At 34.9% G+C, this 25,892-nt stretch overlaps 4 protein-coding genes across 5 annotated transcripts in view; 2 read left to right on the plus strand and 2 right to left on the minus strand.

Moving 5' to 3' along the window:
* Positions 1 to 25,892, plus strand: part of LOC134750274 (protein NipSnap) — a 111,889-nt gene that overhangs the window by 63,689 nt on the left and 22,308 nt on the right. The gene's annotated exons all lie outside the window — the stretch shown is intronic.
* LOC134750270 (rabankyrin-5) overlaps positions 1 to 25,892 on the minus strand; it is a 61,341-nt gene that overhangs the window by 19,970 nt on the left and 15,479 nt on the right. The window lies entirely within an intron of this gene.
* LOC134750277 (uncharacterized) lies at positions 253 to 15,510 on the plus strand. Its single transcript, XM_063685438.1, has 5 exons — positions 253 to 367; positions 8,763 to 8,921; positions 13,557 to 13,727; positions 14,698 to 14,854; positions 15,255 to 15,510. Exons 2-5 carry the CDS (start codon positions 8,873 to 8,875, stop codon positions 15,373 to 15,375), a joined length of 498 nt encoding a protein of 165 aa, XP_063541508.1. The 5' UTR covers positions 253 to 367; positions 8,763 to 8,872; the 3' UTR covers positions 15,376 to 15,510.
* LOC134749836 (uncharacterized) lies at positions 9,209 to 11,317 on the minus strand. Its single transcript, XM_063684833.1, has 2 exons — positions 10,074 to 11,317; positions 9,209 to 9,996 (listed from the first exon to the last, which is right to left on the minus strand). The coding sequence occupies exons 1-2, from the start codon at positions 11,231 to 11,233 to the stop codon at positions 9,222 to 9,224; spliced, it is 1,935 nt and encodes a 644-aa protein (XP_063540903.1). The 5' UTR covers positions 11,234 to 11,317; the 3' UTR covers positions 9,209 to 9,221.

Here is a 25,892-nt window from a genome sequence, read left to right on the forward strand (position 1 = left end):
CTTACTATCAAGTGGACTAAATTCTTGTTTATCTACTACATTTTAATTGTTATATGGTCAACAAAGTCATTAACAAAAGAAATTGGAATACAAACAATATGTATATCTTTCTTTCTTAATATTAGCTTTGCGTAAAACAGTCGTTTCATTGTCTTGAACACAATGAAAACCGGAACGATAACACTAGTCTATATTAGACAATACGCAAGTATCACGATCGATTTAATTAAACTACGTAACTCTACAGTCCACTTATTCGACAAAGGCGTCAGTCAAGGACCGCGGTGTCTTGGCAGAGCGCGACCCAGTGCGGCTCAGCCCTCGCGTCAAGGCACACGCTCGAACAAACCAACTCGTAACACAACACGTGCGTGTTCCTTTACATTTGTTGCAAATTCATTTATGTAACGCTGAGAGAAACAAACCAATTTTATTATTATGTTGATTGATTTATGCGGTTAAGGTCGTATGAATTTATTCGGTATTGAATCGATATTTCAGGTTTAAGTCGCATCTGTGCTGAAAAGTGTTTCAATATTGCTGCAATATTTTAAATTGCATTTTTATTTTAGTGAATTTTTGGATTATAGCAATTTAAAGTAAGTATCGTTATTGATTATTTTCTCGATACGATTGCATATTTTAATTTTGATGATATCCACTACCTCGGAAAGAAAAACAAATAGAATATAAAATCAACACTAATATTTAATTCCATGCTTGTAAGAGTTGTAAGTTGTGTAAAAATTTCACAATAAATGCAAACACATAGATCGCTGAATGTTTATGGCATATATTTATTTTTATTTATTTAACTCATAAATTAGTCCGCGAAGATTATGTTGTTGTTTATCAGAAGTCGAAACTTTATTTAGTATCAAAACTCAATTAACAAAATGCGTCTAAACATACATAGGTAATATAGGCTTAGGTACTCTACGGTAGGCTATTACCCCAGGGCATAGAATATTCGTACTATTCAAACTATTATTTCTGGGGTAAGCACTTAGTTTGAATGTAATAATAATAAATAACTGTCGACGACAACAAGATAATAGTGGATCGTTATACTTAGGTAAATCTTTACTTTAAACATCACAGTAAAATAACGACAGATCTCAATCGTTTTCAGTTCATCGGCCTAAGATAGAGATGGGAGTAGGTATTGTTGATTAACCAATTTGTAGCTGTTTGTCTTATCTTATATCACTCGTTTAGTATGTTTTATCGACAAGTATGGATAAAAACATACTAAACGAGAGTGATGTGCAAGGGTGCATTACATTACATATTACCGTTATATTTACGGTATTTCATTGTTGGTTGAAATTTTATTATTTTCAAAGTTTTAGGCTTCAAACACAGACAGCCGTTCGTTAAGTATTTTTTGCAGGTCCCAACATAATATTTTTCTGGTTTCGTAATCGTGCCCAAGCATAATACATATATATAAAATTAGGTATATTTACCTTTGACTAATAGATCGGTCAGTATGGATTAAACAAAACTTCAATAAATTCAGATGTCACAGACATCATAGGATGGTAGTGGTATTTTATAAAACTTGATAAAACTGTTATTGTAAAGTGTTATGTACCTTAGCTAATAAGTTGAAAGCTCTAAATTGTACAGTGATTTGGTCTATACTGTCAGATTGTATAAATTTTGTTTGAATAAATAAAATAAAAATAAATAGGTACTTACTCAGAGAATGATATCATATAGGTAAGAAACTTAGCTGGGTTTAGCTAAGTTTTTTACCTATAGGTATGATATCATTCTGAGTAAGTACCTATGATGTCTGAGTGGTGTGCGAATAGACGTTCTATTTTTGAAATTTGTAATACCTCGTATGGTTTGCAAACTAATTTTTTTTACTTGTCTTTCAAATTTAATTATTCCTGTCCACTTATGATTCTATTGTCATGATAAGTTATAAACATATTATGTTATTCATGAAGATACATAATTTAAATACTACAAAAGTAAATTATAAACATCTAATTTGACTTTCAATATGGCACCATTTCCTGAACTCTGCATATTCAAACAAAAAAAAGTTTTGTGTAATTTGTACAAACTTTTCCAAGAATTTTTTTTAACATCCATAAATATCCAAAAATCACGCATTACCGTTGACAAGTTCTATCAAGTCAAGACTCAGACACCTTACACAGCACAGGGTGGCTAAAAATAAGTGCATTCCCATTGCCAGGGAAGTTTTGGGATTATACTGAGCAACTTTTACTATGGGACCAACCACGAAATCGAGAAAAAAGAATTTACCCTCCCATAGAAAATGGACCCGCCAAAATGTATGAATTTTTTTTTTGAGATTTCGGGGTTAGTCCCATAGTAAAAGTTGCCCAGTATAATCCCAAAACCTTCCTGGCAACGGAAATGCACTTATGGTTTAGCCACCGTGTTTATTTTTATATAATTTATTGTTTATGCATTTTTTTTTGTAAACTGTACACGCACACAGGCAAGAAGGGCTTTACTGCTTTAGTAAAGTTTTTACCTATATCGATATAAAACCCACCATTACGTATACAGGTTGGCTTATCAACGTTTACTTATATGCCACAAGGTAAACAACGGCTTTTACTATGTAACCCATGTATGCATGTTCCATTTATATTTGCGTTTTTAATAATAGCCATTATCATAAAATAATATAGTCTAGTTTTTAGCATAAAGCTCAAACACAAAGGCTAGACAACGCAATCTCGAGTGCAAGTCGTTTGTGTAAGTTTTGTAGGCACCAGCATAAGATCAAGTTTCTATAGCTTTCGCAACCCTGACCGTGGGCTCGTTTCCGTCGGCCGGCGTTCATTACAAGCATTAAAATGATGTAATCGTATAGGTAACCGTGGTCTAAACCTAAACCGCGCTCTATGATACTAATTATCCCTACACTCTCACTTATATGTGCGCTACATATGATTTCCGTCATCGTACGTACTTACCTACTTGTAAACGTGGTGTAAACCACTAAAGTACACAATGAAAAGTCCAATACATAATATCGTTATAGTTAAAGTGCATAATTGTAGATTTCTTAATTTAATTAAATGCTATAATTATTTATTATGGGCCACAATAATTTTTATTTAAACGTAAATGTTCATCCGACAAATGTATAATGCTATCTAAGCTACAAAACACCGAATAACATAGAATCTAACTCAATTTCCACTAAACATATTAATACATTCTGTATTAATATGTTTTATTATGGGTAAGTGATTAATAAACGGTTAGTATGAATATAAAAATAATGTCAAGTTAAGGTTAGTAACATGCAAGTCACGCAACAAATCTAATACAACAATAAACTATAATAAAAAATATCGACAACAGACTTCAGGACCTAGGTATATTAAAATTTATTGTGTATTGTATCAATGTATACATGTACCTATTTAAAGCGTTATTGTTTTTTTTTACGATCGGTAAGAAAAACAATCACACAGACGTTCTGTCCAATTATTGCGCTTCAATTCTTGCACCCAGACAAAATTTTCGCTATTTATTAAAAACCGGCCAAGTGCGAGTCGGACTCGCGCACGAAGGGTTCCGTACCATTACGCAAAAACGGCAAAAAAACACGTTTGTTGTATGGGAGCCCCCCTTAAATATTTATTTCATTCTGTTTTTAGTATTTGTTGTTATAGCGGCAACAGAAATACATCATCTGTGAAAATTTCAACTGTCTAGCTATCACGGTTCATGAGATACAGCCTGGTAACAGACGGACAGACAGACAGACAGCGGAGTCTTAGTAACAGGGTCCCGTTTTTACCCTTTGGGTACGGAACCCTTAAAACAACATATTCTATATTGTATTATGTTTTGTTTATCTACTTAGATGATTTGCTCGTGTTGCTACGTTTATGCATAATATTTAATGATAATGCGCCATCGTTAAAAGTGCCCAGTGTATTTACTTCGTATTATGTGCTTAGGTAACTACTTACATACTCGTAGATCGACATGCAAACATTCGGTAGGCATAACAGTTGTTCCAGAACAATTCGTAATTACTTAGTTGTAAATATTTTCATAGATATTTTAGGCCAGCACACAGCAGTTATAAAATATATTATTCCGAAACACTAAATAATGAATTTAGTTGATCATACCTAACTCAAAATGTTGTATACATAAGTAGGTAGCTAAATCATACTTGTGACTTGTAACCTTTTTACTTTAGTCTCGTTTTATTGAAACAACGCAAAGGCGAAATTAAATAAGCAGCTAATGGGCAAAACCATAATAATGAAATCAGTCGAACTCGACCTTGTATCAATTTTGACTTCGAGTTTATAACATTTGTCAATAAATCTATGACCGATACGAGAATTTATTTGAATATTCGACTTATTCGAGTACTATTCCAGATCGATCTTTTTTTTTTTTTACTTATAAATACATTCTATATATTATAATAAATAAAATTACAATATTATAAAATTAAAACTAACCTATTACACATAAACTGTATACACTTAGTATATAAAAACTTATTAATAACAAACTAGTCCCGTCAAAAATTTCCTTTTAAGTCCCGAACTGTTCCCTACCTGGCCAAAATGTTCCAAATATGCCAGCTGCGTTGCCACGCTGAATGGCTAAGGATATTTGTTGGACCAGGTAAGATCCAGCACGGGGGTATATCTCTTATGGTTTGTCTGGTAGAGAACCAGAAAATATATGTTTTGGTATTGTTAACGTTATGTAGTCAATTTTATCTGCTTTCAGACCAAGGTCAATGTACTCGTATGTCTGTTATTAGTACTTTAATAACAATAATCGATTTTTAATTATTTGGTTCAAAAGACCAAGAAAAATCACATCTTTATGCCTTTTTCTATGATAAGCTTCTGTTCACGAGCTCCACTGCGTGGAAGGATGATGATGATCACTGATAAAAAAATCCTATATACTTCCTCGGTCCTCAAACTATGGTGGTTAGTCAAATGCAACTCCACTGCTACAATGTACCTATGTCACAGAGACTTCATAAACGACGTATTACTAAATTTTAGGAAATTTCTTGCCATTCATGGGTGTACAAGAATATAGGAGTACAAGAAAGAAACCGTATAGTTAAAGTTACAACGCCCATAAGGGCAACAAGAGTTCATTGCATTGACCTCGCAGCGACAGCTGCAGTGCCCTAAATCTAGGACAAACGGCGAAGTGATAATTTACTTTACTTCATGAGACGAGGTTCTAAAATGTTTAACGTATTACGTAAATTAAGGCAAACCAAAGACCTAAACTGAAGCTTTCCCTACTTTTTCCCCAATTCAAATATAATCAATGAAATCCACGTATGTCAAAGATGCCGATTTCATTGGCTCCTCTAAAGTTGATTGGGTCGAATGCGTTGGAGTCAGCAGCTATCAGTTTTTGACATTTTATTATAAACTTTCTTTCTACGTTATTTTTTGTATGCAAATGCCTAAAATAATATGCCCTTGATCGGTGGTGCGATTATTACACCGCCGCTAGGACGGCATTCAGCACGTTATGTTCTGAGATCATTTATGACAAAGTCAGGTAGAAATCCATATGTATACATTAATGTATGCGTAAGCGTAATACTCGGAACCATGCAGTGCCATAAAGCATAAATATCAACTCAATCACTGTCAATTGTAAGATATTATGTTATGGACGTAATGGTTACTTACAATACCTACTCATTTTGCAAGACTATTTTTGTATTTCAAGGGAACCATGTCTAAGTTATTTTTCTGTCGGGGGAAAAAGTAGGTAAACGAAAAGTCCTAGTTAGACCAAGAAAAGATCTTATTTGTAGAGCCAAAAGAGCGTGTCACATATTTTTGCGGCCTTCGAAAAGTAACATAATATTTCAGGTGATTGTACCTACAACAAACAATTATTTATAATTTCATCAGAATGTTCTTAATTAGTCATACTCTAAATAACATATAGGTGATATAGGTCGCATCGTAACTTAAATTTGATCAGCCAATTTTTTTTATAAAGGATCCAAATCAAGTTATTAACTTTATACGGTAGACTGTAGAGTCCTAGAGTCCGAAGAAAGAAAATAATAAATGATTCAAACGCACATATACATAAATACATATGTATACATATAATAGTAATCATGTTGTTAGGTAAACTCCGAAGCTTCGGCACTCCCTGGTTTGCTCATTAAATCCTAGGAGTGGTCAACTTGGATGGATACTCAAACAGCTGGTTGCAATAAGCCAGATGATGTAATAATTTCGACGTTTGATTGGCAAACCTAGAATCCATATGGACACGATTACTGATCAATAAGACTGTACTTTTAATGTTAGCTTTTTTTACGGGCCACATCATGTAAAAAATACACCTCAAGAAAGATAATTCTATGGCAGTTACGCATTAGGCATAGCATGTTTTATTCAACACTAAATTTCTCACAGTCATAGGACAATAACACCATTAACATATGTATGTCAATTAATTTTAACGCGTAGGCGTAACTATACAACACAACACAGTAACTGTCTAGTAAAATTAACGCCTAGGGAATACCTAAAACAATAGAATACCTCATTGTATCTCCAAAACGCAATAAAACATTGTCATTATTAAAAAGGCAGTTACCATTTTAGCGACGGAGAGTTTGAGCATTGCAATATTTGTCGTTCCCACCCATTCGTCACTCAAGCGCAGTTCGCAGGCGCTTACAAAAACCAGGACTATAACCGCATCTCTGTAGAATCGAAATTAATCTGTTTCAGTCTCTCTAGCTCTTGTATCATTGGAGTGACAGAGATGGAAGTAGGCGAATTTTGAAAATGAGTTCTTGGTAGACGAATTTGCTCTCACAAACCTATGAACAAAAGCCTGTAGGTATATGGATCTCGAATTTACAGTTTCAATGGTTTGGCTTCGTACAGTGGTCAACGAGCAATAAGAATACACGACTATTACAACCACAACGTTTTATTTTGACAAGACAAGCATTATGCCAATCGCTCACCTCAGGTTATAGACTTCAACGAATTAGCTTGACATAGTCTAAAGTGCTACCTATTTACGGGAAACCAGGCTGTATTAGAAAGAGTTAAGGCCTTAGACTAGGCGAATTTATAACTAAATGCAGGTTGGCTATATGAGTGGGCAACGAAAGGGAGTTTATGCAAGAGTGTATGCAAAACACGTTTCTGTATGTGCTCAAGTAGGTACACGTTTAAAATGCTAAAATAAAATTTAGCATTCCTTTTGGTCTTTGGTCACAGCAAAAATGTTGGGTTTTTCCAATGCCCTGACCATTATCTCAACACTACTTCGTCTATATTCAAATACCACGATGATGGCAAACCACTTATCGCTACGGTGACCACCGCTTGATACCTACTTCAGTGTAGCGAGTAGAGAGAGTAATCAGACAACGATATATATGTATAATATATAAATACTTAAATACATAGAAAACACCCATGACTCAGGAACAAATATCTGTGCTCATCACACAAAATAAATGCCCTTACCGGGATTCGAACCCAGGACCATCGGCTTTACAGGCAGGGTCACTACCCACTAGGCCAGACCGGTCGTCAAAACCAAGAAATATATCTGCAAAACAAATACAGCATCAGCATCTAACTGGTCTACTTATTAGTAAACAAGTACTAAAATAACCGAATAAAATGTAAACAAATAGTGCTATTGCCATTTGCGGTAGTTCAACGTTTGAAGGAAGGTCGAAAAATCAAGGGCATCTTCACTTTACAAAGTGTCAGATTGGTTACTGGCCAGGTATTGTGGTCGAACCATGGTCAAACGGAGCTCATTTTGATAAACAATCTGTGGAGGTGGCAAAGCATTTAAGACTTGTGAGTTGTGTTCATTGCTCAATATTGTGTAGGTACATAGCTTACATTCGGTTTAAAGAAACTTTATTGTCTAAGAAAATTACAGAAATTTCGCTTATAAGACAACTTATAAATAGCTAACAAAGTAATTTTATTATTTACAAGTAACGCAATAAGCAAACACTTATGATAATATTGATACTGTTTAACAATAAACAATTGCATTTGCATTTCAACTAAAATAAGATACAAGAATAAAACTAAGAATCGACCCTAATGGTCTTAACGTAAGGTTTAGATTTAATTGGTTAGTAATAGGAATATGAGAGTGTATATTTTTTGTTCGTCTCATGACTGCCAGACTTGTTTACATTTTGTATAGGTACCATAACGAACATTTAACGTGATCTTTTAGATTTCTTATATTGTCTTCGGTTACCGCGACAGTTACTCATTAAATAAAACTAGGAGGATATAACCAAAGGGAGTAGCCATTAACAGGCGTTCCCTCTGTCGAAAATAGTCGGCCAATGGTCATACACAATGTATGGACTGACGTTTATCTGACATGGCTATTTTTACGTTACATATACATTTGACGTTCCCCTCCCCCGCAAAAATCGGCACTTTTTTTACAGAAAATTACAGACGTGGCGTCTTCGTTTGGTTATATCCGCCTAGAAATAAATAAAACTATGATGAAAACGGATTATATCGCGTATATTATAAATTCAATATACGCGATATAATCCGTTTTCATAGTTTTATTTCATATTTGCTAAAATTAAATAAATAAATATTAAAAAACTACCTTTCGTTGGGAATCGTTTGGGGGTTATAATTTGCTCTGCCCTAATTTTGCTAATTATTTAAAGTAAAATACCCATAAAAATATATGTAAAATAATATTTACAGACGCATCCTACATCGCTCAGCAAGGACGGCGCTAGTCAAAGCTTATAATGCATGTAATGTTGACCGCACGAACATCTATATGAGGCAGCCCAAGTCAAATAATTGCAAGAATGCAGCGTGTGCTAGCCCTGACGGCGGTCTTGGCCTTCAGTGAGACTGGTATGTACACATTTTAGACCTTTAAACACGCTCGTGTGTAATGTCCGGAACATAACCGTAGCGAGTGGCGATAAAAGATGTGATGTTAAGTAGTATATACAAAACTAGCAATGTACATATAAAGGAAACCTGATAGGCAGAAGGTAAATATGCAATTTTGGTAAACATAAACGGATTTAATTAAGTAATTTAATCTTCAAACATGTTATAAAACTCTTATATGGATAACTTTGACATATAAAATTTACTTTTTAACGCCATTGTTTTATATGTTAATCAGCTTACGTGTGGAAGGTTTAATTAAAAGTTAGTTTGCCTAAGAACACCGCTAAACAAATCGTATAAAATCAGCGAAAACAGTGCAACTGGGGCTACGATTGCTGCCAATCTATAACCAGGATAAGGATCTCGGTAACTGTAACATAGAGCTGTAAATACCCTACCGGTCTCCACGCACTGGTTGCCAGGGAGACCGCTCTCATAAATAGATTCACCAGTATCACATCTGGCATTAGATTCTTCATGAAACGAATATCGTGCCACAAGCCTAGCTACCGCTCCTATGGTCCCGTTTTCATAAAAGCCCTCGTAAGCTCTTAGTTTGCCGTTTAACTTATCACGCATAAAAGACACGCCCCAAGGTGTAAAACTTCGGATAACATATTCAGGAATTAACGATTTCCTCCAATGTTGAGGCGTTGAGAGATTTGTTAAATTCATCTGAATTCCTAGTTTCGCCAAAAAATCCAAACTCGTAATATCGTAATTAGAGACTTCTTCAAAGTGTTCTGTTACGTCTTTGTAAGGTATGATGCCGCAATAAAACTTAGTTCTCAAATAAAATGGTGCTCCAGGGGAAAAATTGCACACAACTCTAACGTCACCATTGCCCCTTATACCGTAAGCGCAGCCCATTTTATCCGTATTCGCCCATAGTATCTGGACAGTATTGAACGTATCCCGAGTAATATGTCCACAGTCAACGTCTCGCTTTTCTAGTTTTTTACGAGCACTTAAAAACCAAGCGTGAAGACATCCAACTAAAGCTGACACGAAGCATTCCTTAGGTGGTAAACTGTCAAAATAATATATCAGTCTTAAAAAGTAGAACAGAGACAAATAAAAACTATTATGAAATTGTAAAATATTTACCAATCGTCGTCGTTTGGTCCTTTACAACAGTATCTCAAACACTTCTTGCATTCCAGTTGTGTGACCAGCTTGTCATTCAAAGAGGAACAAGCGGCAGGGCCGGGAAGACATTGTCTAAGCCATACATTAGATATTCTTGCTAAATCCATGTCATACATTACTTGTTGCATGTTAGCAGCAGTAGGCAATTTAGGATAAACCTCCGCCGTGCCCATTGCGATACGGTTTCTCATATTATTTATGGTGTTTAGTACTATTACTTTTTCGTACACAGTCAGTTTCTTGACTTGGTATGTCCTGTCACATATTCTAGATATGGTGTCATTTGGAAAAGTACAGAGAGTGTGATCACCGTAACAGGGTCCCTGATCGCACCATTTATTGCCAGAATCGTCATTGCGCCTTCGGGGAGTAAATTTAACTTCGGTCTCCGGTTCAAGTGATATACCGTCAAGAGTTCCTCCTTTTAAAATGAATATCTCAGAGTACTTTGCTCTAGTCATAAATCTACCAAACAATATAGGTAATTCCCAGCAGGGATACTCTTCGGGAACATACCAGACATTGTCATTATGATCGGTTTCAGCATATAGTTCATTTAACTTTCCTGGATATTTTTTTACTTTAAGCTTCGTAACAGCAGGTACCATGTGCAGGTCATTATTTCGTATTTTTCCAAGAGGGCTGAGGAATTGGTTTAACGTTTTCGATGTGTTAGTAATATTATTTTTTTCTTCTTTCAATGTAGTGGTATCCGCATAAGCACAAGTTTCAGTGACCGAGTCGTCCGGGTTATTGGCATCATCGGCGTACTCGTATTCATATTCATCAAATATATTAGTAAGAGGAAATTGTCTGGCACGGCTGGCGGTGTGATAGTAACTATAATTGTCATACTCTGATATTTCTGGTGGTACCTCGCTTGATGTTGTTGAGTTTATTTCTGTATTTTCTTCAGCACGACTTAGAGTCAGAATTTTAATTTCGCCATCATCGAGTGACACTTTCGGTTCATTGCCAATTCTCCGTGTTTCGACTAAGTCATCTTCCTTCTCGTTGTTAGAGCGATCTTTGTTATCATCAATATAATAATCAAGATCCACATTGTAACAGGAACGAAAGATAAAAATTGTACACAATGTTACGGCTTTGGCATTCATATTTGACGAAAAATTTATGTCATGGCCACCTCGATAAATAAACCCATTCGATTTTTTGTACCAAAATATGAAGCGAGCGGCAGGATAGTATCTCACTTATCAAAACTGCATATTGAATATATAAGACCCCTATAACGTCTAGATTTGATGTCTCAAATAGATAGTAAATTATATTTGACACTTCTTCAGATCTGTGATAGTTTACCGTTCATAATGTAATGCTAATGATATTTCTATGAGTCATATTTGATCACTTGAAACTAGCTATTTATACAAATGTTTTAATGAGAATACGCATGAGTATAGCATCGAGCTACTATTAAGGAAATTAAATTTTTCGTTTATAGATAGATCCATCGACTACAATTTATGGACCAAAATTTATGATGCGCATTGTTTTTTTGTTAAGCAAATGATATACTTCAAAACAAATATTCATGTATTTACAAACAAAACAAATAAGATAAGAATGCGAAGCAATATAAATTATTATAAATAATAATTAAGAAGTTAAACAAAACAGAATATGTCTTTAAACTTGTGTCCTTTTTGTGATAAATAATAAAACAAGTGTTTTTCGAAAACACTGAAACATCACCTGGTCGTTTCGGTCAAAGAAGCAAAGATACACAAATTATAATTTCTAATTAATCCTAAAATGTTATGACAATGGAAGTACCTACTTACCTAATGAATATGTACGAGTATGCGAGGTATATCTATCCATTTCATAGATATTAACCAAGTCTACGTCTCACGAAACCCATGGCACCCATAAGTAAAACAGTAAATATGAAGAAAAATTGAGCAAAAAAAATGCGCTAAAAACAGACTTATTTTTTTTGCTAAAATCTAAGGACGCATGACCTTACGAATACAATATGTATAAAATAATGGGGTTTAAGCAGAGAACCTTCTTGTATACATTTCATCTAGTAATAGACTTCATTATTCAAATCGGGGTCAAAACTAAAAGCATTAAGTTTAACAAAAGCATAACGCATCGCTGACATAATAAATGACCAACACTTGAGTTCATTATATGTCGATTACGTCAAGTATCTAAAATGCAGTAAGGTCAGCGGCACTTAGCCGCGAACATACAGAACCAACTCTAAAAGGCTTAGTAATTACGTTTGCACAGTGGCCTTAAGACGTTTTTTATTATTGTCAGTATGAGTCACGCATGCTTCGATAAGTGTGTTGCTTTGGCGTGAGTTTTTCAATACATATTTGTCAATCATAAGACGATACTATACTGTACGTGAAAGACTTTCTAACTTTCAGTTTCATTTCACTGAACAACATGAGTTTACGGAATCACGGATTACATAGACGCATGAATTAATGATTCGGTACTGGTGCATTTTGTAATAGGTTATTGTTATTTACAGTACATATGGTGGTAGTGAGGGAATAAGCACTTTCCGTGCCTGACTTAGGTGAAACATATAAGTAAATGCGAAATTAAATAATGAAGAACATATGTATATGACATTGTATAATACCCTAAAATTTAATACAAACCCAATTGACCAAAAAGATAATAATGCCTAACCCCCTTAATCATAAAACTTTACGGGCCTGATTTAGTTAAATTATGTTTCATCCCTTTCTTACAAACACATAAGTCAAAATGACAGATAAAGACAAACGATTCATAGCTAATTCAGGCCAGTAACGCGTTTATGGATAACGCCATAGAATTTATGTGACTGTTATTTATTATAAAGGTCATTTATCTATGTAGCCTCAAGAAATAAGAAAAAGATAATAAAAAGAGTATTTAAAAAACCGGCCAAGTGCGAGTCGGACTCGCGCACGAAGGGTTCCGTACCATTACGGAAAAAAACAGCAAATAAATCAGGTTTGTTGTATGGGAGCCCAATTTAAATATTTATATTATTATGTTTTTAGTATTTGTTGTTATAGCGGCAACAGAAATACATCATCTGTGAAAATTTCAACTGTCTAGCTATCACGGTTCATGAGATACAGCCTGGTGACAGACGACGGACAGATGGACAGACGGACAGACGGACAGCGGAGTCTTAGTAATAGGGTCCCGTTTTTACCCTTTGGGTACGGAACCCTAAAAACCATCAGTGAAGATAAATCCAACACAAGGCACTAAAATCGTTTCCTAGTTGTTGTTTCCTAATCAGTCCCGATACTCCCGATGCTAATGCTAGATTATCAGTGACTGCCATAATTTAGTTTTGTAATATATAGTCCCGAAACCTTAAACATTGTCTCTTGTTAATTTTATACAACAATAATAATAACAAATCTAAAATTTTCATTATTTTATTTAATTTTCCAGGGTCCGCCCTCCAGTGTTACCAATGCCTCATCAACCCGCCACCAGGCCACAACTACACGTCTACGCCGCGCCTGTGCGTTAACTTCGACCACTCCAACAAGTTCGTCGTGGACTGCCCCTACTCCACGATGTGCATGAAGCAACACTTCCATTTGGACATTCAGAATGGAGGTGAGCGACGACAATATATTTCCAAATGCCTCCATGGTCGGCTCTAAAAAGCCATTTATTACATATTCGTATCGCCCAACCTGGCTATCCTAATAAGGATCCTAACTCCCGCAAGGTTCAGCCCGGTGGGCTTTAAATACTCGACAGCTCCGCGACTGTGAGTGAATTCGCCCACATTAACAAAATCGTCGTCCTCTACTATGTACGAAGTGTTTGAAAGACGTTGAATTGCAAGTACAACGGAGGTGAGAGACTACAACATAATAGATTTATTTCTGTTAACCCACTGTCTGATTTACAACTACATGGTTATTTGTGTGCGAACTTTGACCACTTCTGCAAGTTCTTGGGCGCCCTGCACTGAAAGCCTACCGCGAACACCGAAATACGCAAATTGCGGGCATCTTTCTCTGTCACCTAATTACATCTTAATTGTAGTAAAAGAGAAAGATGCCCGCAATTTTGCGCATGAATCAAGACTGCTGTTGGGGCACACATACAAAATAGAAGTGAACTTCAATGGGATTGGGAATACAATGGCATTGCAATTTGCAATAAAGCTTTGCGTTCGAGATAACGAAAGACACTTTATGGCAAATGCGGTGAGAAAACCCATTTGAATTTGTTATTCTCTTCGGTTAAAATGAGTTTAGACAACATGACGTAAGATCGGTGTTTAACACTAAAACCTATTATTACAATTAGTAGCAGTATGATTATGGACAATATGAGTCATTTTTTAGTATGGTGTGGAATGCGAGTTCTAGATGTGTTCACGTTATTGTTTCGTTAGTTATCTAAATGAGTTTTTATTTTATCTCAGTTATACCTTGTTATATCGTAAAAATGTCATCAAATCAAGTAACTACCTAAAATTATAGGCATTTTTCTTCATAAGTTCACCTTCATAGTGTGTGGAGTTAAAATATTAGTGTAAAATAATTAGATAGGTAATTGATGCATATTCCAGTGAGAATTAACGGCGTGCTACGAGACTGCGCACCGCAGACCAACAAGTATCAAGACTATGAGAACGGGCGCTGGTCTCCCAAGATCGAGATCATGGAGCCGTATAAAGAGGGCTGCTTAGAAGTTGACGATAAGGGCGAGAGGACGCCTTCCACTAGGTAACAACTAGAAATAACTAACATTTTTTTACCAAAGCCCAAGAACATAGCGGGCTAGGTATTCAAAATTAGCTGAACACAACTTTATTTTTAAGGGAGTAAGAACATGTGCAGATCTGTTTGAGCCCGCTTAGCTTTTTCTGTTTTTAACTGTACCAAATCTACAGTCCACTCAATTTGATATGCTGAAAAGGACACCTTTCGTTAAAGCACAGCTGGTAAGTTATAACCGTGTTTAATATTCAAAAGCCGCATATTTATTAACAGGTTTCCCGTTGCAAAGGTCATGAATAGGAATTACACATTTTACGAGTCATGTATGATGTGGTATCAAGTGGTGATTACTTCTTATAATAGAGTTGTGAGAGTCCGAACTAAAGTTATGTTCTTCTCATTACAGATACTGTTATTGTCGTGGTGACTTCTGCAACACGTCCAACACGAATCACGAAGGCTACACAGACATAATGGGTGTTATACTCGTATTTAATCTTATGAAATACATAAACAGTATTAGGTAGTGCAGTAGTAGCTACCTGTAAAGGTTTAAAGTCTGTGATTTTTTGAACTGTAAATAGACAGTGTAACTAGATGTCAGTGATAGATTGATGATTTAATAATAGTGGTGCTGTAAATACTTTCCTGTCTTGTTGTGTTATTATATATTCGAACTTAGAACTTTTGGGGGTAGTGATATTGACAAATACAATTATGAATTGTCAATTAGAAAGGGGTCATCCATTAATTACATCACACGTTCAGGGGCAGGGGGGAGTCACAAACTTTGTGACGTCACTTTAACTTATTTAAATTATTTTATTCGCTGTACTTTTTAATTGTTTAATTTTCTTTCCTAATTTGTTTTGGGTTATAAAATTACTAATATTTCTTTTGTCAAAAATATTTTGATAAAATATTAATTCGATTTGCCGATTATATTGAAAAAATGTGACGTCACACCAGGGGGGGGGGGGGAGGGATTTGCCAATGTGACCAAGTGTGACAAGGGGGACGGGTAAAAAAACCTCGAAATTCATGTGACGTAATCAATGGATGAACCCAAAGAGTGAAGACAACTAATTGTAATTAGAGTATAATCGCGCATAAAAAACTTATGGTATTCATAAAATATGCTTACCTACCTAGTAATACCTACATATACGGTAAATAATTTTTTGTTTAATATTTTGGATAGATTTTTATGATGCAAATTTAGGTGTACGGGTTATAAATTAGTCTCACGGCTTATTATATATTATACAATACTAACAATATGTACGACGTGTCCAGTCCATTTTCCAGTGTTTCATGTTTATTTTGCAGTATCTGATGCCTATAATGCTTTTTTATGATGGGCACAAATATTTTGCCTGAATCATTTATTATTGATGTATATAAGTATCTATTTGAAGAAATATACCTACCATCGCCTAATTATCCCCGATACAAGCCTCGACCTCGTGTTAACCGTGGGACTTAGTGGATATGTGTAGATAGATAGGTATTATATTTATTTATTTATAATTGCTGATAGTAAAAACAATCTCTAGCACCATACCATTAGGTATTGTATATACTTGCTCAATAAAATATATTTGCTTGTGTCTTATTCCTAAAGTAAAATAATATCCATTTGTATTTTTTTTTATTTAATTGTATTTAGTGTAAGTTGCACAATGCAATCAAGTATTGGTCATAACTTTTAGAGTTCTGCAAAAGTATTTCTAATTTTAAAAAGCCATAAAATCAATAAGTCAATTATTTGGTTGTTGATAGTAATTAGGTTATTTTTATTTAGTTTTTCGATTTTATGCTTTTTTGCTTATCAAGTGCCGGAGGCATTTTGATCGAATAGGATTGTGCCAAATATTATCTATTATTAAAATGTGTGATACTTTTTATGATACGAATGATATGTTCTTCAGTTATATTTATATGTAAATATATGTAAAATTATAATTTTTATTTAGGGATTAATTATAATGCAATGCTTATTTTAAATTTCCAATAAATTAAAGTTTTCTAATTGAAAAATGCGAATATAATTTCAAGATGTACGAACAATATCGTTTATACACATAACCAGTAGGTACCAGATAAGAAATTAAAAAATGAGATCTATTGTTTAATTTAGTTGAAAGGCACTGAACGTTAACACATTGGTTTTAGCCTTTTGCCATTAACATAGTTAGGCAACGCTGAAAGTTCTAATAAAAGGCCACTTTAATTTTCTGGTTGTTAAGTATATCGACAGAAAGAAACCACTCACAACGAATGTTTTGCCTGTGCCAAAATGGTAGGCATTTAATTGGCTCATATGAACATTTACGGGATTACGAGTAAGTTTATTTGCCAGACATAACAAAGTAAAATCAGCGACGAGATCAGGATCTCAGAAATAAGCAAGGTTTTTAGTTGGAATTTGTATTCTTAATAAAGAACAAAAATATACCTACATTGTAATACAACCCGGGACTAATCCTCTAAGGAGTCTAAGGTATCTTCTGAAATGCAGGCTGGAATTATGTGTGTATGACCATAGAGTAACTTATACTAGAGCGGTACTGTCATAGTAAAGTTTGTAACCCCAGTAAATACACTGCCATCTGTCGACACACTTTAAAACTAAAAATAAATATTTATAAAAATACGATAAAATGTATTTAAATATGGATAAATGATTTTTTTATTTGCATTAATTATTTTTATATGATTTTGACCCATGTTCTTTCACTGGTATGCGTTAAAATTATAAATAACAAACGAAACAGTCAACGCCCTCTATACGAGTGTAGGCCAAAACTAGTGGCGCCATCTGATCGAGAATCAAATTTTCGTGATTTTCGAGGCACGTTTTTTCCTTAGACTGTATCCATCTATTACGGAGTTATATCTATCTTTGGTATGACTCAGGAGTGTAAGTAGCTAACAAGTTCTATTCGGACGAAGCTGCAGGCAAAAGCTTACTAACTTAACATAATTTTGTATTTAATGTATTAAAATTAAGAATAACTTACTCGCCCTTAAGGGCCCACTGACTATCAGTCAGCCGGACGATATCGGCCTGTCAGTTGTTCAGAACTGTCAAATTTTTGTTCTACTTCTAACTGACAGGCCGATATCGTCCGGCGGACTGATAGTAAGTGGGCCCCTTTAGAGTTGGTCAAGGGCGCCTATAGCCTTTCAAAGATAGCATACACCAGTGAATTTGGGACGGGTACCGTCATGGCCGAATGGTCTAGCTAGTGGTCGGACGTTAGCCGCGTAAGCTGAAGACGCTCGGCCACCCGTGGATTTGGTCACTTTTTCTTAAGTGTATGATATCTATTTTAGTTTATATGAATAACTTATTTTAAACAGTGGTATTTTTTCGGGAATAACGAAAGGTGATAAATCTTGAAAATACCAATGATTCATGCGTCATTGATATTACTTTTAGGGGAACAGTCTTATCGCAGAATTCTTAGGGTAGGTGTGTTAACAAATACAATAATATTTTTCAGCAGAAACACATGTAATTGCGCGTATTTTCTGCGATTGATGGCTTATCTAAAACTTCTACAAGTGATAGATACATACCTAAGATAACCGTTTTGTAAAGTTTTAGTAAGATATTAATGCTTATTTATTGCATGCAGTTATTTAGAATCATACATGGCAAAAACCTAACAAAACATGGAACACGTAAACGTATTTACGTGTTCCAAAGTGGGGTTCATATAGGGCTAGGCGAAATTATTATTCTGATCATACTAACAATAATTATAATGCCACGACTGGCAGACACGTATAAGTCTATTTTATTTTAGTGATTCGTTATGTCATCTACGATCTGTGAAATTTATCTTTCCACCATCATCAGAAGCCTTGCCCAAGCTGCGCACAGATTTATCATCGACATGGGACACCAGTCATACCGACCCTGCGCTATAATCATCTTCAGGAGTGACCCACAATCGTTACAATACCATAAACCGATCAAGCCGGCTGACGGCCTACGTTTCTTTTACTATGAAGCCGGTGAAGTGTCCACCAATAAACGTTCTGGCCTCTGTCTTTACTTTGTCTTTGTAAATAACTTTCAAACTGCCAGACATGTAAGTATAATAATATTTACAAACTTAGGTAATGGAGCTTACAATTATGTTTAAGCTTAAAGAACAATATGATGGTTACCTTGACCGTTTTATACAAGACCTTTAAGTTTAATATCAGTGAGATTGCAAAATATCAGCGTATGTATCGACTGACAGCTGCTTATAAGCAGCAAGGTGTTAAATAAGGTAAGTTATACATTATACATATACTACGAGTATATATGATATACTCGTAGTAAGTAAGTGTTTTATTTGTAAATATAGATATTTTGATAAATATGCTAATTAAATAAAATTTCTTGCGCAAAGCGTGTGAAAAGTCGGCGCTCCGTGCATATATATTTAATAAATAACCGTTAGTTGTTAAATATAAATATAAGTTTTGGAATACAAATAACTATTCCATCGCACTTGCTCATTAAGGATGGTATTTCCACGTAGTATTAGCGGAAAAATTGCAAAAAATTCACTGTCACATAAAAAATAAACTTTATTTCGGAACGTTCAAAATTCCATACAATATTGTATTGTATTGCATATGAAGTAATATGAACTAAGAATGTTATACGTCAAACATCTATTTAAAATCAAGCTATAAAAGAGTTTTACTTTAAAATACTGATCTTTAATACTTTATTCTTATAAAAAAAATGGATTAAACATTTGTTACAATTTTAAACCGTGGTGTATGAATTGTTTTATAGTCTCGTAAGCAAACTCCCAAACGCCTGATGCCCTTTAACCCTTCGACCGCCAAAGACGTCAAGTGACGCGCGTGGCTACAGCCCAATATCAACCTTCGCGCATTCCAACAAGGTTCACGATCACGCGCCGCACACGATAATTAGGGCAATTAGGCGTGGCGTTCGAAGGGTTAAACTATGTCAGGGGCTGGCAAATTTTTGAGAAAAAGAGCCATAGAAGCAGCAGAAGAAGCAGCAGCAGAAGCAGCGGTAGCTGTAGAAGTCGTCAGTTTGAAGAACCTCGCGACTTGCGAGCCGCGTTTTGCCGACCACTGAATTTTGTGTGATGTGATTGCTTTATTTGCTAGCATAACGAAGGCCAAAAGATGTCTGGTCCATCGCTAGCATGGGTGAGGATGTTCCCGACCATCTGGATTAGCTATCGAAGGACCTAACGAAGAAATTTTACGTCAAATTACTTTAGACTCTCTTTTATGTTTTGATTTGCTGATTTTATGTTTTGATTTGGTATAGGACCTGTACTTTGGATTTGAAGTAATTAAAAGTTTTTAGGTGAGACTGCAAACAAGCTTAATAACATGGTGAAATTGGTGAACAATGGTCCTAAAGAGGAAATCTTTCGGTATTAATGACAGCACATACTTAGTGTAGTGTGGATCTGTGGATTGTGGAGGCGTGTGTAATTTAGTGCCGAGCTATAGATATTAATTATACCTAAGTGTGGCAAGATGCCTGTATTAGTCTATTTAATTTGAAATTTATTTAATTGAAAAAAAAAAGTGTAATCGTTCCAACTCAAAAATTATTTATGCTATCTGAAGAGTTATAAACGTTTAACACGCTATTGTTTGAAACATTACAAAACACCAGCTGACGTGTTAATTCGCTGTTATCATAACTCAACTCCGTAATGCCCAAGTCTAGACGCTACGATCTGTTAATTGATTACTCTATGGTAGCGACGAACTAAATAGAGCTAGTTCCATTAACCTGATTAACAAAATACAACAGATATTTCAATATAACAATCTCTACCAATATTACAAATGCGAAAGTAACTCTGTCTGTCTGCCTGTTACCTCTTCACGCTTAAACCGCTGAATCGATTTAGATGAAATTTGGAATGGAGATAGTTTGATACCTGGGGAAGGACAGCATAGGGTAGTTTTTATCCCAGAAGTCATCCTTTAAGGGGGTTCCTTCCTATGGATGGGGATCCTTGTAGGTTTTATCAATCATCATCATCATACCATGAAGACGAAGTCGCGGGCAGAAATAAATCCACCCCTAAACACAACACATAAACCGCTCCGTCGTGAAAATGGCTCTTACTACTAATGATTACCTCACACACAGCGTTTTCATTATTGTTATTTGATTTAGTTATTCTTATTATTGTTAATTTATAGTATTCGTATTTATGTTTGTTTTACAGGATGCTTTGGATAATGAATCATTATTAATGAATGATTTCAACCATGTATGACTGGCCTTTCATTAGATCTGTAAGACTTTTTTGTTTATTTTTCTTGACAAACCAAAGCAAATGTGTTTTTAGGATTAGCAAATAAGGATAGATCTAGAGATCTGCAGACAGAATTCTCGAACAAGAAAAATATTCAATTTAGATTAAAATTTACTGACAAATAATAAGGTTACTAATCAAGGTTATATTATATCTGGCTCACAAATTACATACATATAATAAATTCAGGTAAATAACAGGAAATGGATATTGGGCCTCTACAATTGCCTATACCTAATTAAGTAACGTGCAGATCATTATGGGCGTTTTGTCTATTTGGTTACTTCTGCTCATGACTCCAGCCTAGGCGGTTTTTTGTGACCTACAGCAAAACTTGACTTTCAATCAATCAATATATATATACATATTTATTTATTTCAGACCAAATTACAGTCCATATTTGTTAGTTAAGTACAGTAAAACCTACTTATATCTATGTATGTTAGTTTATCTTAATCCTATCCTAATAACTACACTATGATTATATATGACTGTGTATGACTAAGACTACATGCAAGTTTAAAAAACACGAATAACTTTGTATCGACACCAAAGTTGCATATTTACGACATGAGCGACACACCCTGTCCGAGACCACTTTCCTTTAATAGGACAATAGTTTGTAAAAGTCAACGTTCGCTGAACACCATTTACGTAAAATGGGTGTGTGTCTTATAATTAAAAGGAGAATAAATATACAATGGGTGGTAAATACAGCTCTACACATTACGGTTAATTGTTATGGACTGAGTGGTGATTAAGGCAAGACAATTATACCGACTACGGTATTTTTGGCTAAAGTGGTAGTGGAATTATGAGCCTAGATCTTCGTTTGTCTTTCAGTGTTTGGTAATGATTATTAATCATCAGTTTACTTACAAGTTTATTAAGTTTTTGCTGAACAAACAAAGTTGGGAAGGTAATATTCTTCAAAACAATGCCCAAGTTTATTTCACTTTCCTAATACTCTTCCATTAATTTAAATTACGAAAAATATTTGGGAAAAAATAAACAGTTATAAATTTTCATACATTATACAAGACGCCTAAAATACTTAGTCAAAAGGCTGGCCCAGCAACGAGAAGAATGGCGATTACTCCACCGACAAGAGCTTTTTAATATTGATGATGATCAAACTGCTTAGTTATCTGGGTCTGAATACATTAAGCCTAGGCCGCCGGGAATCCATATATGTCTCGCTGCGACTTTATTGTGTTATTTCGCTTGCAGTAGTTTTACTCGATAGAATAAACCTATGGGTATATTAAACTAAGTGTTCGAAATCAACCAATCAAAGCCTTTACTTACAGGGCTTAAACTAAGTCGCATGCTGAAAAAAACCAAAGTTCAGAAATCCGATCTGTACGAAATTGTAACTGAAAACCAATTTAAAAGTAATGGTTGGAGAGCCGGCAGTAAAGTTTCGAACCAACGTGATACCGCGATGAGATGCACAATGGTTTCCCATAAAAGTGATGCTAAGTCCGAATTTGATAGTCTGCCACGGCGGAACTGGCCGAAAGTACAAAAAAGATAGCCACTTCCGGTGCGAAAAAGGGGGGGTCATTTAACCCATCTGATACTGCAATAATAGCTATGGCATCAGTTAGAAATTTACTGGTAGATACAGAAAAGCGCAATCTGCCAGTATGATTCCTGCCGGAAGTGCTTGGCATACGCTCTCAAAGGTGACCATCGGGACCCCTAAATTAACCCATCTGATACCAGCATGAAACCAATTCCAGTCGGTAGATATGAACCTTCTATTCAGGAATATATAAGTCTGCCAGGGCGTTTTCAGCCGAAACACCTTGACATACGAGATTTTGTGGCGCAACATCCGTGGTACCCGTATTTCGGAATTGTACATATTACGGACATTTCAAATACTACAGGCTTATTAATTTATTACTCTATGCTTATATTTGTATATTATTACGTTATTAATAACATATATTTCAAATTTATTAATATACACAATATAATTTGGGCATTAATTTAATACCTGCTTACGGCTTTGTACTTCTTTGTTTGCCTTATAAAGGTGCTAACAAATTAGCTACCGATATCTTTACAGTTGATAGTACTCGGCTCCTGAAGTATATGTAAGTATGAAACATTATAGGTTTTATGATGGTATTTTGAGAAAATCGGAAAACAAATTTGCTTTCTAAAAAACTCTGTTAATGAGATAATTAAATGAGACCTCATTGAACAGATTCTAAAACCTCTTTTAAATATAAAACGTAACTGGCCACTTCACGTTGATAAATCAAATGACACGTTGACAATGACATTTAAGACAAACAAGCAGTTAAATACATGATGATTATTTTTTAGATAGAATTATAGTTTATTTATTTAGTTTGGTAAATAAAATAAAAATTATGAGAAAATTTCTTAATTTCTGTTAAAAGTTAATTGTTCTAGTGTAAAATACCATCTCGTAAAATTTCTGTAGCTAATTAGTTAGCACCATATATATAAATAATAAAATAATTTTAAATTACAATATCCTTTATTTACCAAAATGAACAAAATTATTATTATTACATACTTATTGTAAACGGGTGTGAAAAGACAGGATTTTCAACGTCAAGGACGATTTTTACCATTAATCCAAATATGAGCATTTTACATCATTTTTAGGGTTCCGTACCCAAAGGGTAAAGACGGGACCCTATTACTAAGACTCCGCTGTCCGTCTGTCCGTCCGTTCCGTCTGTCACCAGGCTGTATCTCATGAACCGTGTTAGCTAGACAGTTGAAAGTTTCACAGATGATGTATTTCTGTTGTTATTTATAAATATTGGGAGTATTATGGGTACTAGGCGAGGATACATACATACGTATATAGATAAATATATACTTAAATACATAGATAACAACCATGACTCAGGAATAAATATATGTTTTCATCACACAATATATGCCCTTATCGGAATTCGAACCCAAGACCATCGGCTTTGCAGGCAGTAAGTAGGCCAGAACGGTCGTCAATAGATTAGTTATCTCAATTTGTAGTGTTATAAAACAACACCCTGAATGTTAACTACGTCATTTTTGCGTCAACGTCAAGAAATGTAGGGGAGAGGTGGGAATGACGGTATACTTAATGTTTCAAGTCCAATAAAACTAAAAATGCTATTCTTTTTAAGTTTTTGTTATTTTTATTATTATCTTTGGTAATCAGTCTTTTATAATCAACACTTACTAGGAACTCTCTAGTTAGATAATTAAATTAAAAATAAATTAAAATGGCCAAAAGTGCCTACTCTCCATCTTGCCCCCCAGGTATGGTAAGATGGGGGAACCCCTACCGGACAAGATAAGAATGATTCATAGAAATATTATATTTAGGGCCTAAACAAAACTTCAATTTTTGGATATTGGGTCCATCGTCTAATACCTTCTCACGAACTGTTTTACTTTCATTTCTTAAGTCGTCTGAGAGACAGAAAATGTGTTTACAGCTAACATGTACCCCATCTTCCCTTTATAACAGCATCCACCGCTTTTTTCTTGGCCTCTAACCACTCTCCTCTATTTGACTTTCTTTTATACTTTTTCACCGTTCTACAAGAGAAGAATAAATAAATTCAAATCCGCAATTCTTCATCAGTTTATCACTTTAAAACTACGGCCGTCAACCCTATCTTGCCCCATGTGCCTAATGAAATTCGAAAGTAAAAAAAAAAAACCGTACTTGAAACCAAACAAGTCCTTAGCTGTTGGCGTGATTGCTGGGCCATAGGAATAAATTAACAGTATATATGTGCTGGTGATAATAAGGAAACAAACGCAAACCAAATAAAACACAAAAACCGGCCAAGTGCGAGTCGCGTTCCGTACCATAATACCATTACGCAAAAAACGGCAAAAAGTCATGTTTGTTGTATGGGAACCCCATTTAAATATTTATTTTATTATGTTTTTAGAATCATTTATGCATCAATTGTGCATTACAGGTAATGAATACAGGTGTTATAAACAATTAGTTATAGTTTGTTGTTATAGCGGCAACAGAAATACATCATCTGTGAAAATGTCATCTGTCTAGCTATCACGGTTGATGAGATACAGGCTGGTGACAGACGGACAGACAGACAGACAGACAGAGGAGTCTTAGTTATAGGGTCCCGTTTTTACCCTTTGGGTACGGAACCCTAGAAATAACAAGGAATTTATTTGTAAATTGTAAAACTTGGGTTTCTTGCCTGCCAAATAAATAATTTATTATTTATTATTATTATTAATATGGCAAAAACAGTTTTGTTGCAAATAAATAAATAACGACACCATTTGTCTAGCCGGTCACTGTGCGAACTGATTGCCATGATGGCGACGCATCGTCATGCACTAACGGGATTCTGATGGTTGGTCCGTCGTGTCGCCATATAAAGCCGCTACCCCGTCTTACTCGTATTGCCCCTCTCTCCCCTACATAAGATAGTGATTAGACACACCAAATAGGTGAAAAAACGCCTCAAGCGTAAAAGAAACCACCAAAAATCATTTTATGTCGCATTTCAAGCCTGATTTAGTTATGAATACTAATACCCCCTTATTGGTAAAACTTTACGAGCCTTAATTAGTTAAATTATGTTTTATCCTTTTCTTTCAAATACATAAGTCAAAATGACAGACAAAGACAAACGATTCATATAGCTAATTCAATGACTATCAATCATATTAATCACATTATTTAATTT

This window comes from Cydia strobilella, chromosome 19 (assembly GCF_947568885.1).
Source record: "Cydia strobilella chromosome 19, ilCydStro3.1, whole genome shotgun sequence".
Lineage (NCBI taxonomy): Eukaryota > Metazoa > Arthropoda > Insecta > Lepidoptera > Tortricidae > Cydia > Cydia strobilella.

Bases quoted from the DNA above. Each gene is read 5' to 3' on its own strand.
- LOC134749836 (XM_063684833.1), bottom strand. From the start codon at position 11,233: ATGAATGCCAAAGCCGTAACATTGTGTACAATTTTTATCTTTCGTTCC. The intron at 9,997-10,073 runs GTAAATATTTTA...TTATTTTGACAG, and splicing joins GGACCAAACGACGACGATTG to TTTACCACCTAAGGAATGCT.
- LOC134750277 (XM_063685438.1), top strand. From the start codon at position 8,873: ATGCAGCGTGTGCTAGCCCTGACGGCGGTCTTGGCCTTCAGTGAGACT. The intron at 8,922-13,556 runs GTATGTACACAT...TTAATTTTCCAG, and splicing joins CTTGGCCTTCAGTGAGACTG to GGTCCGCCCTCCAGTGTTAC. The intron at 13,728-14,697 runs GTGAGCGACGAC...TGCATATTCCAG, and splicing joins TTTGGACATTCAGAATGGAG to TGAGAATTAACGGCGTGCTA.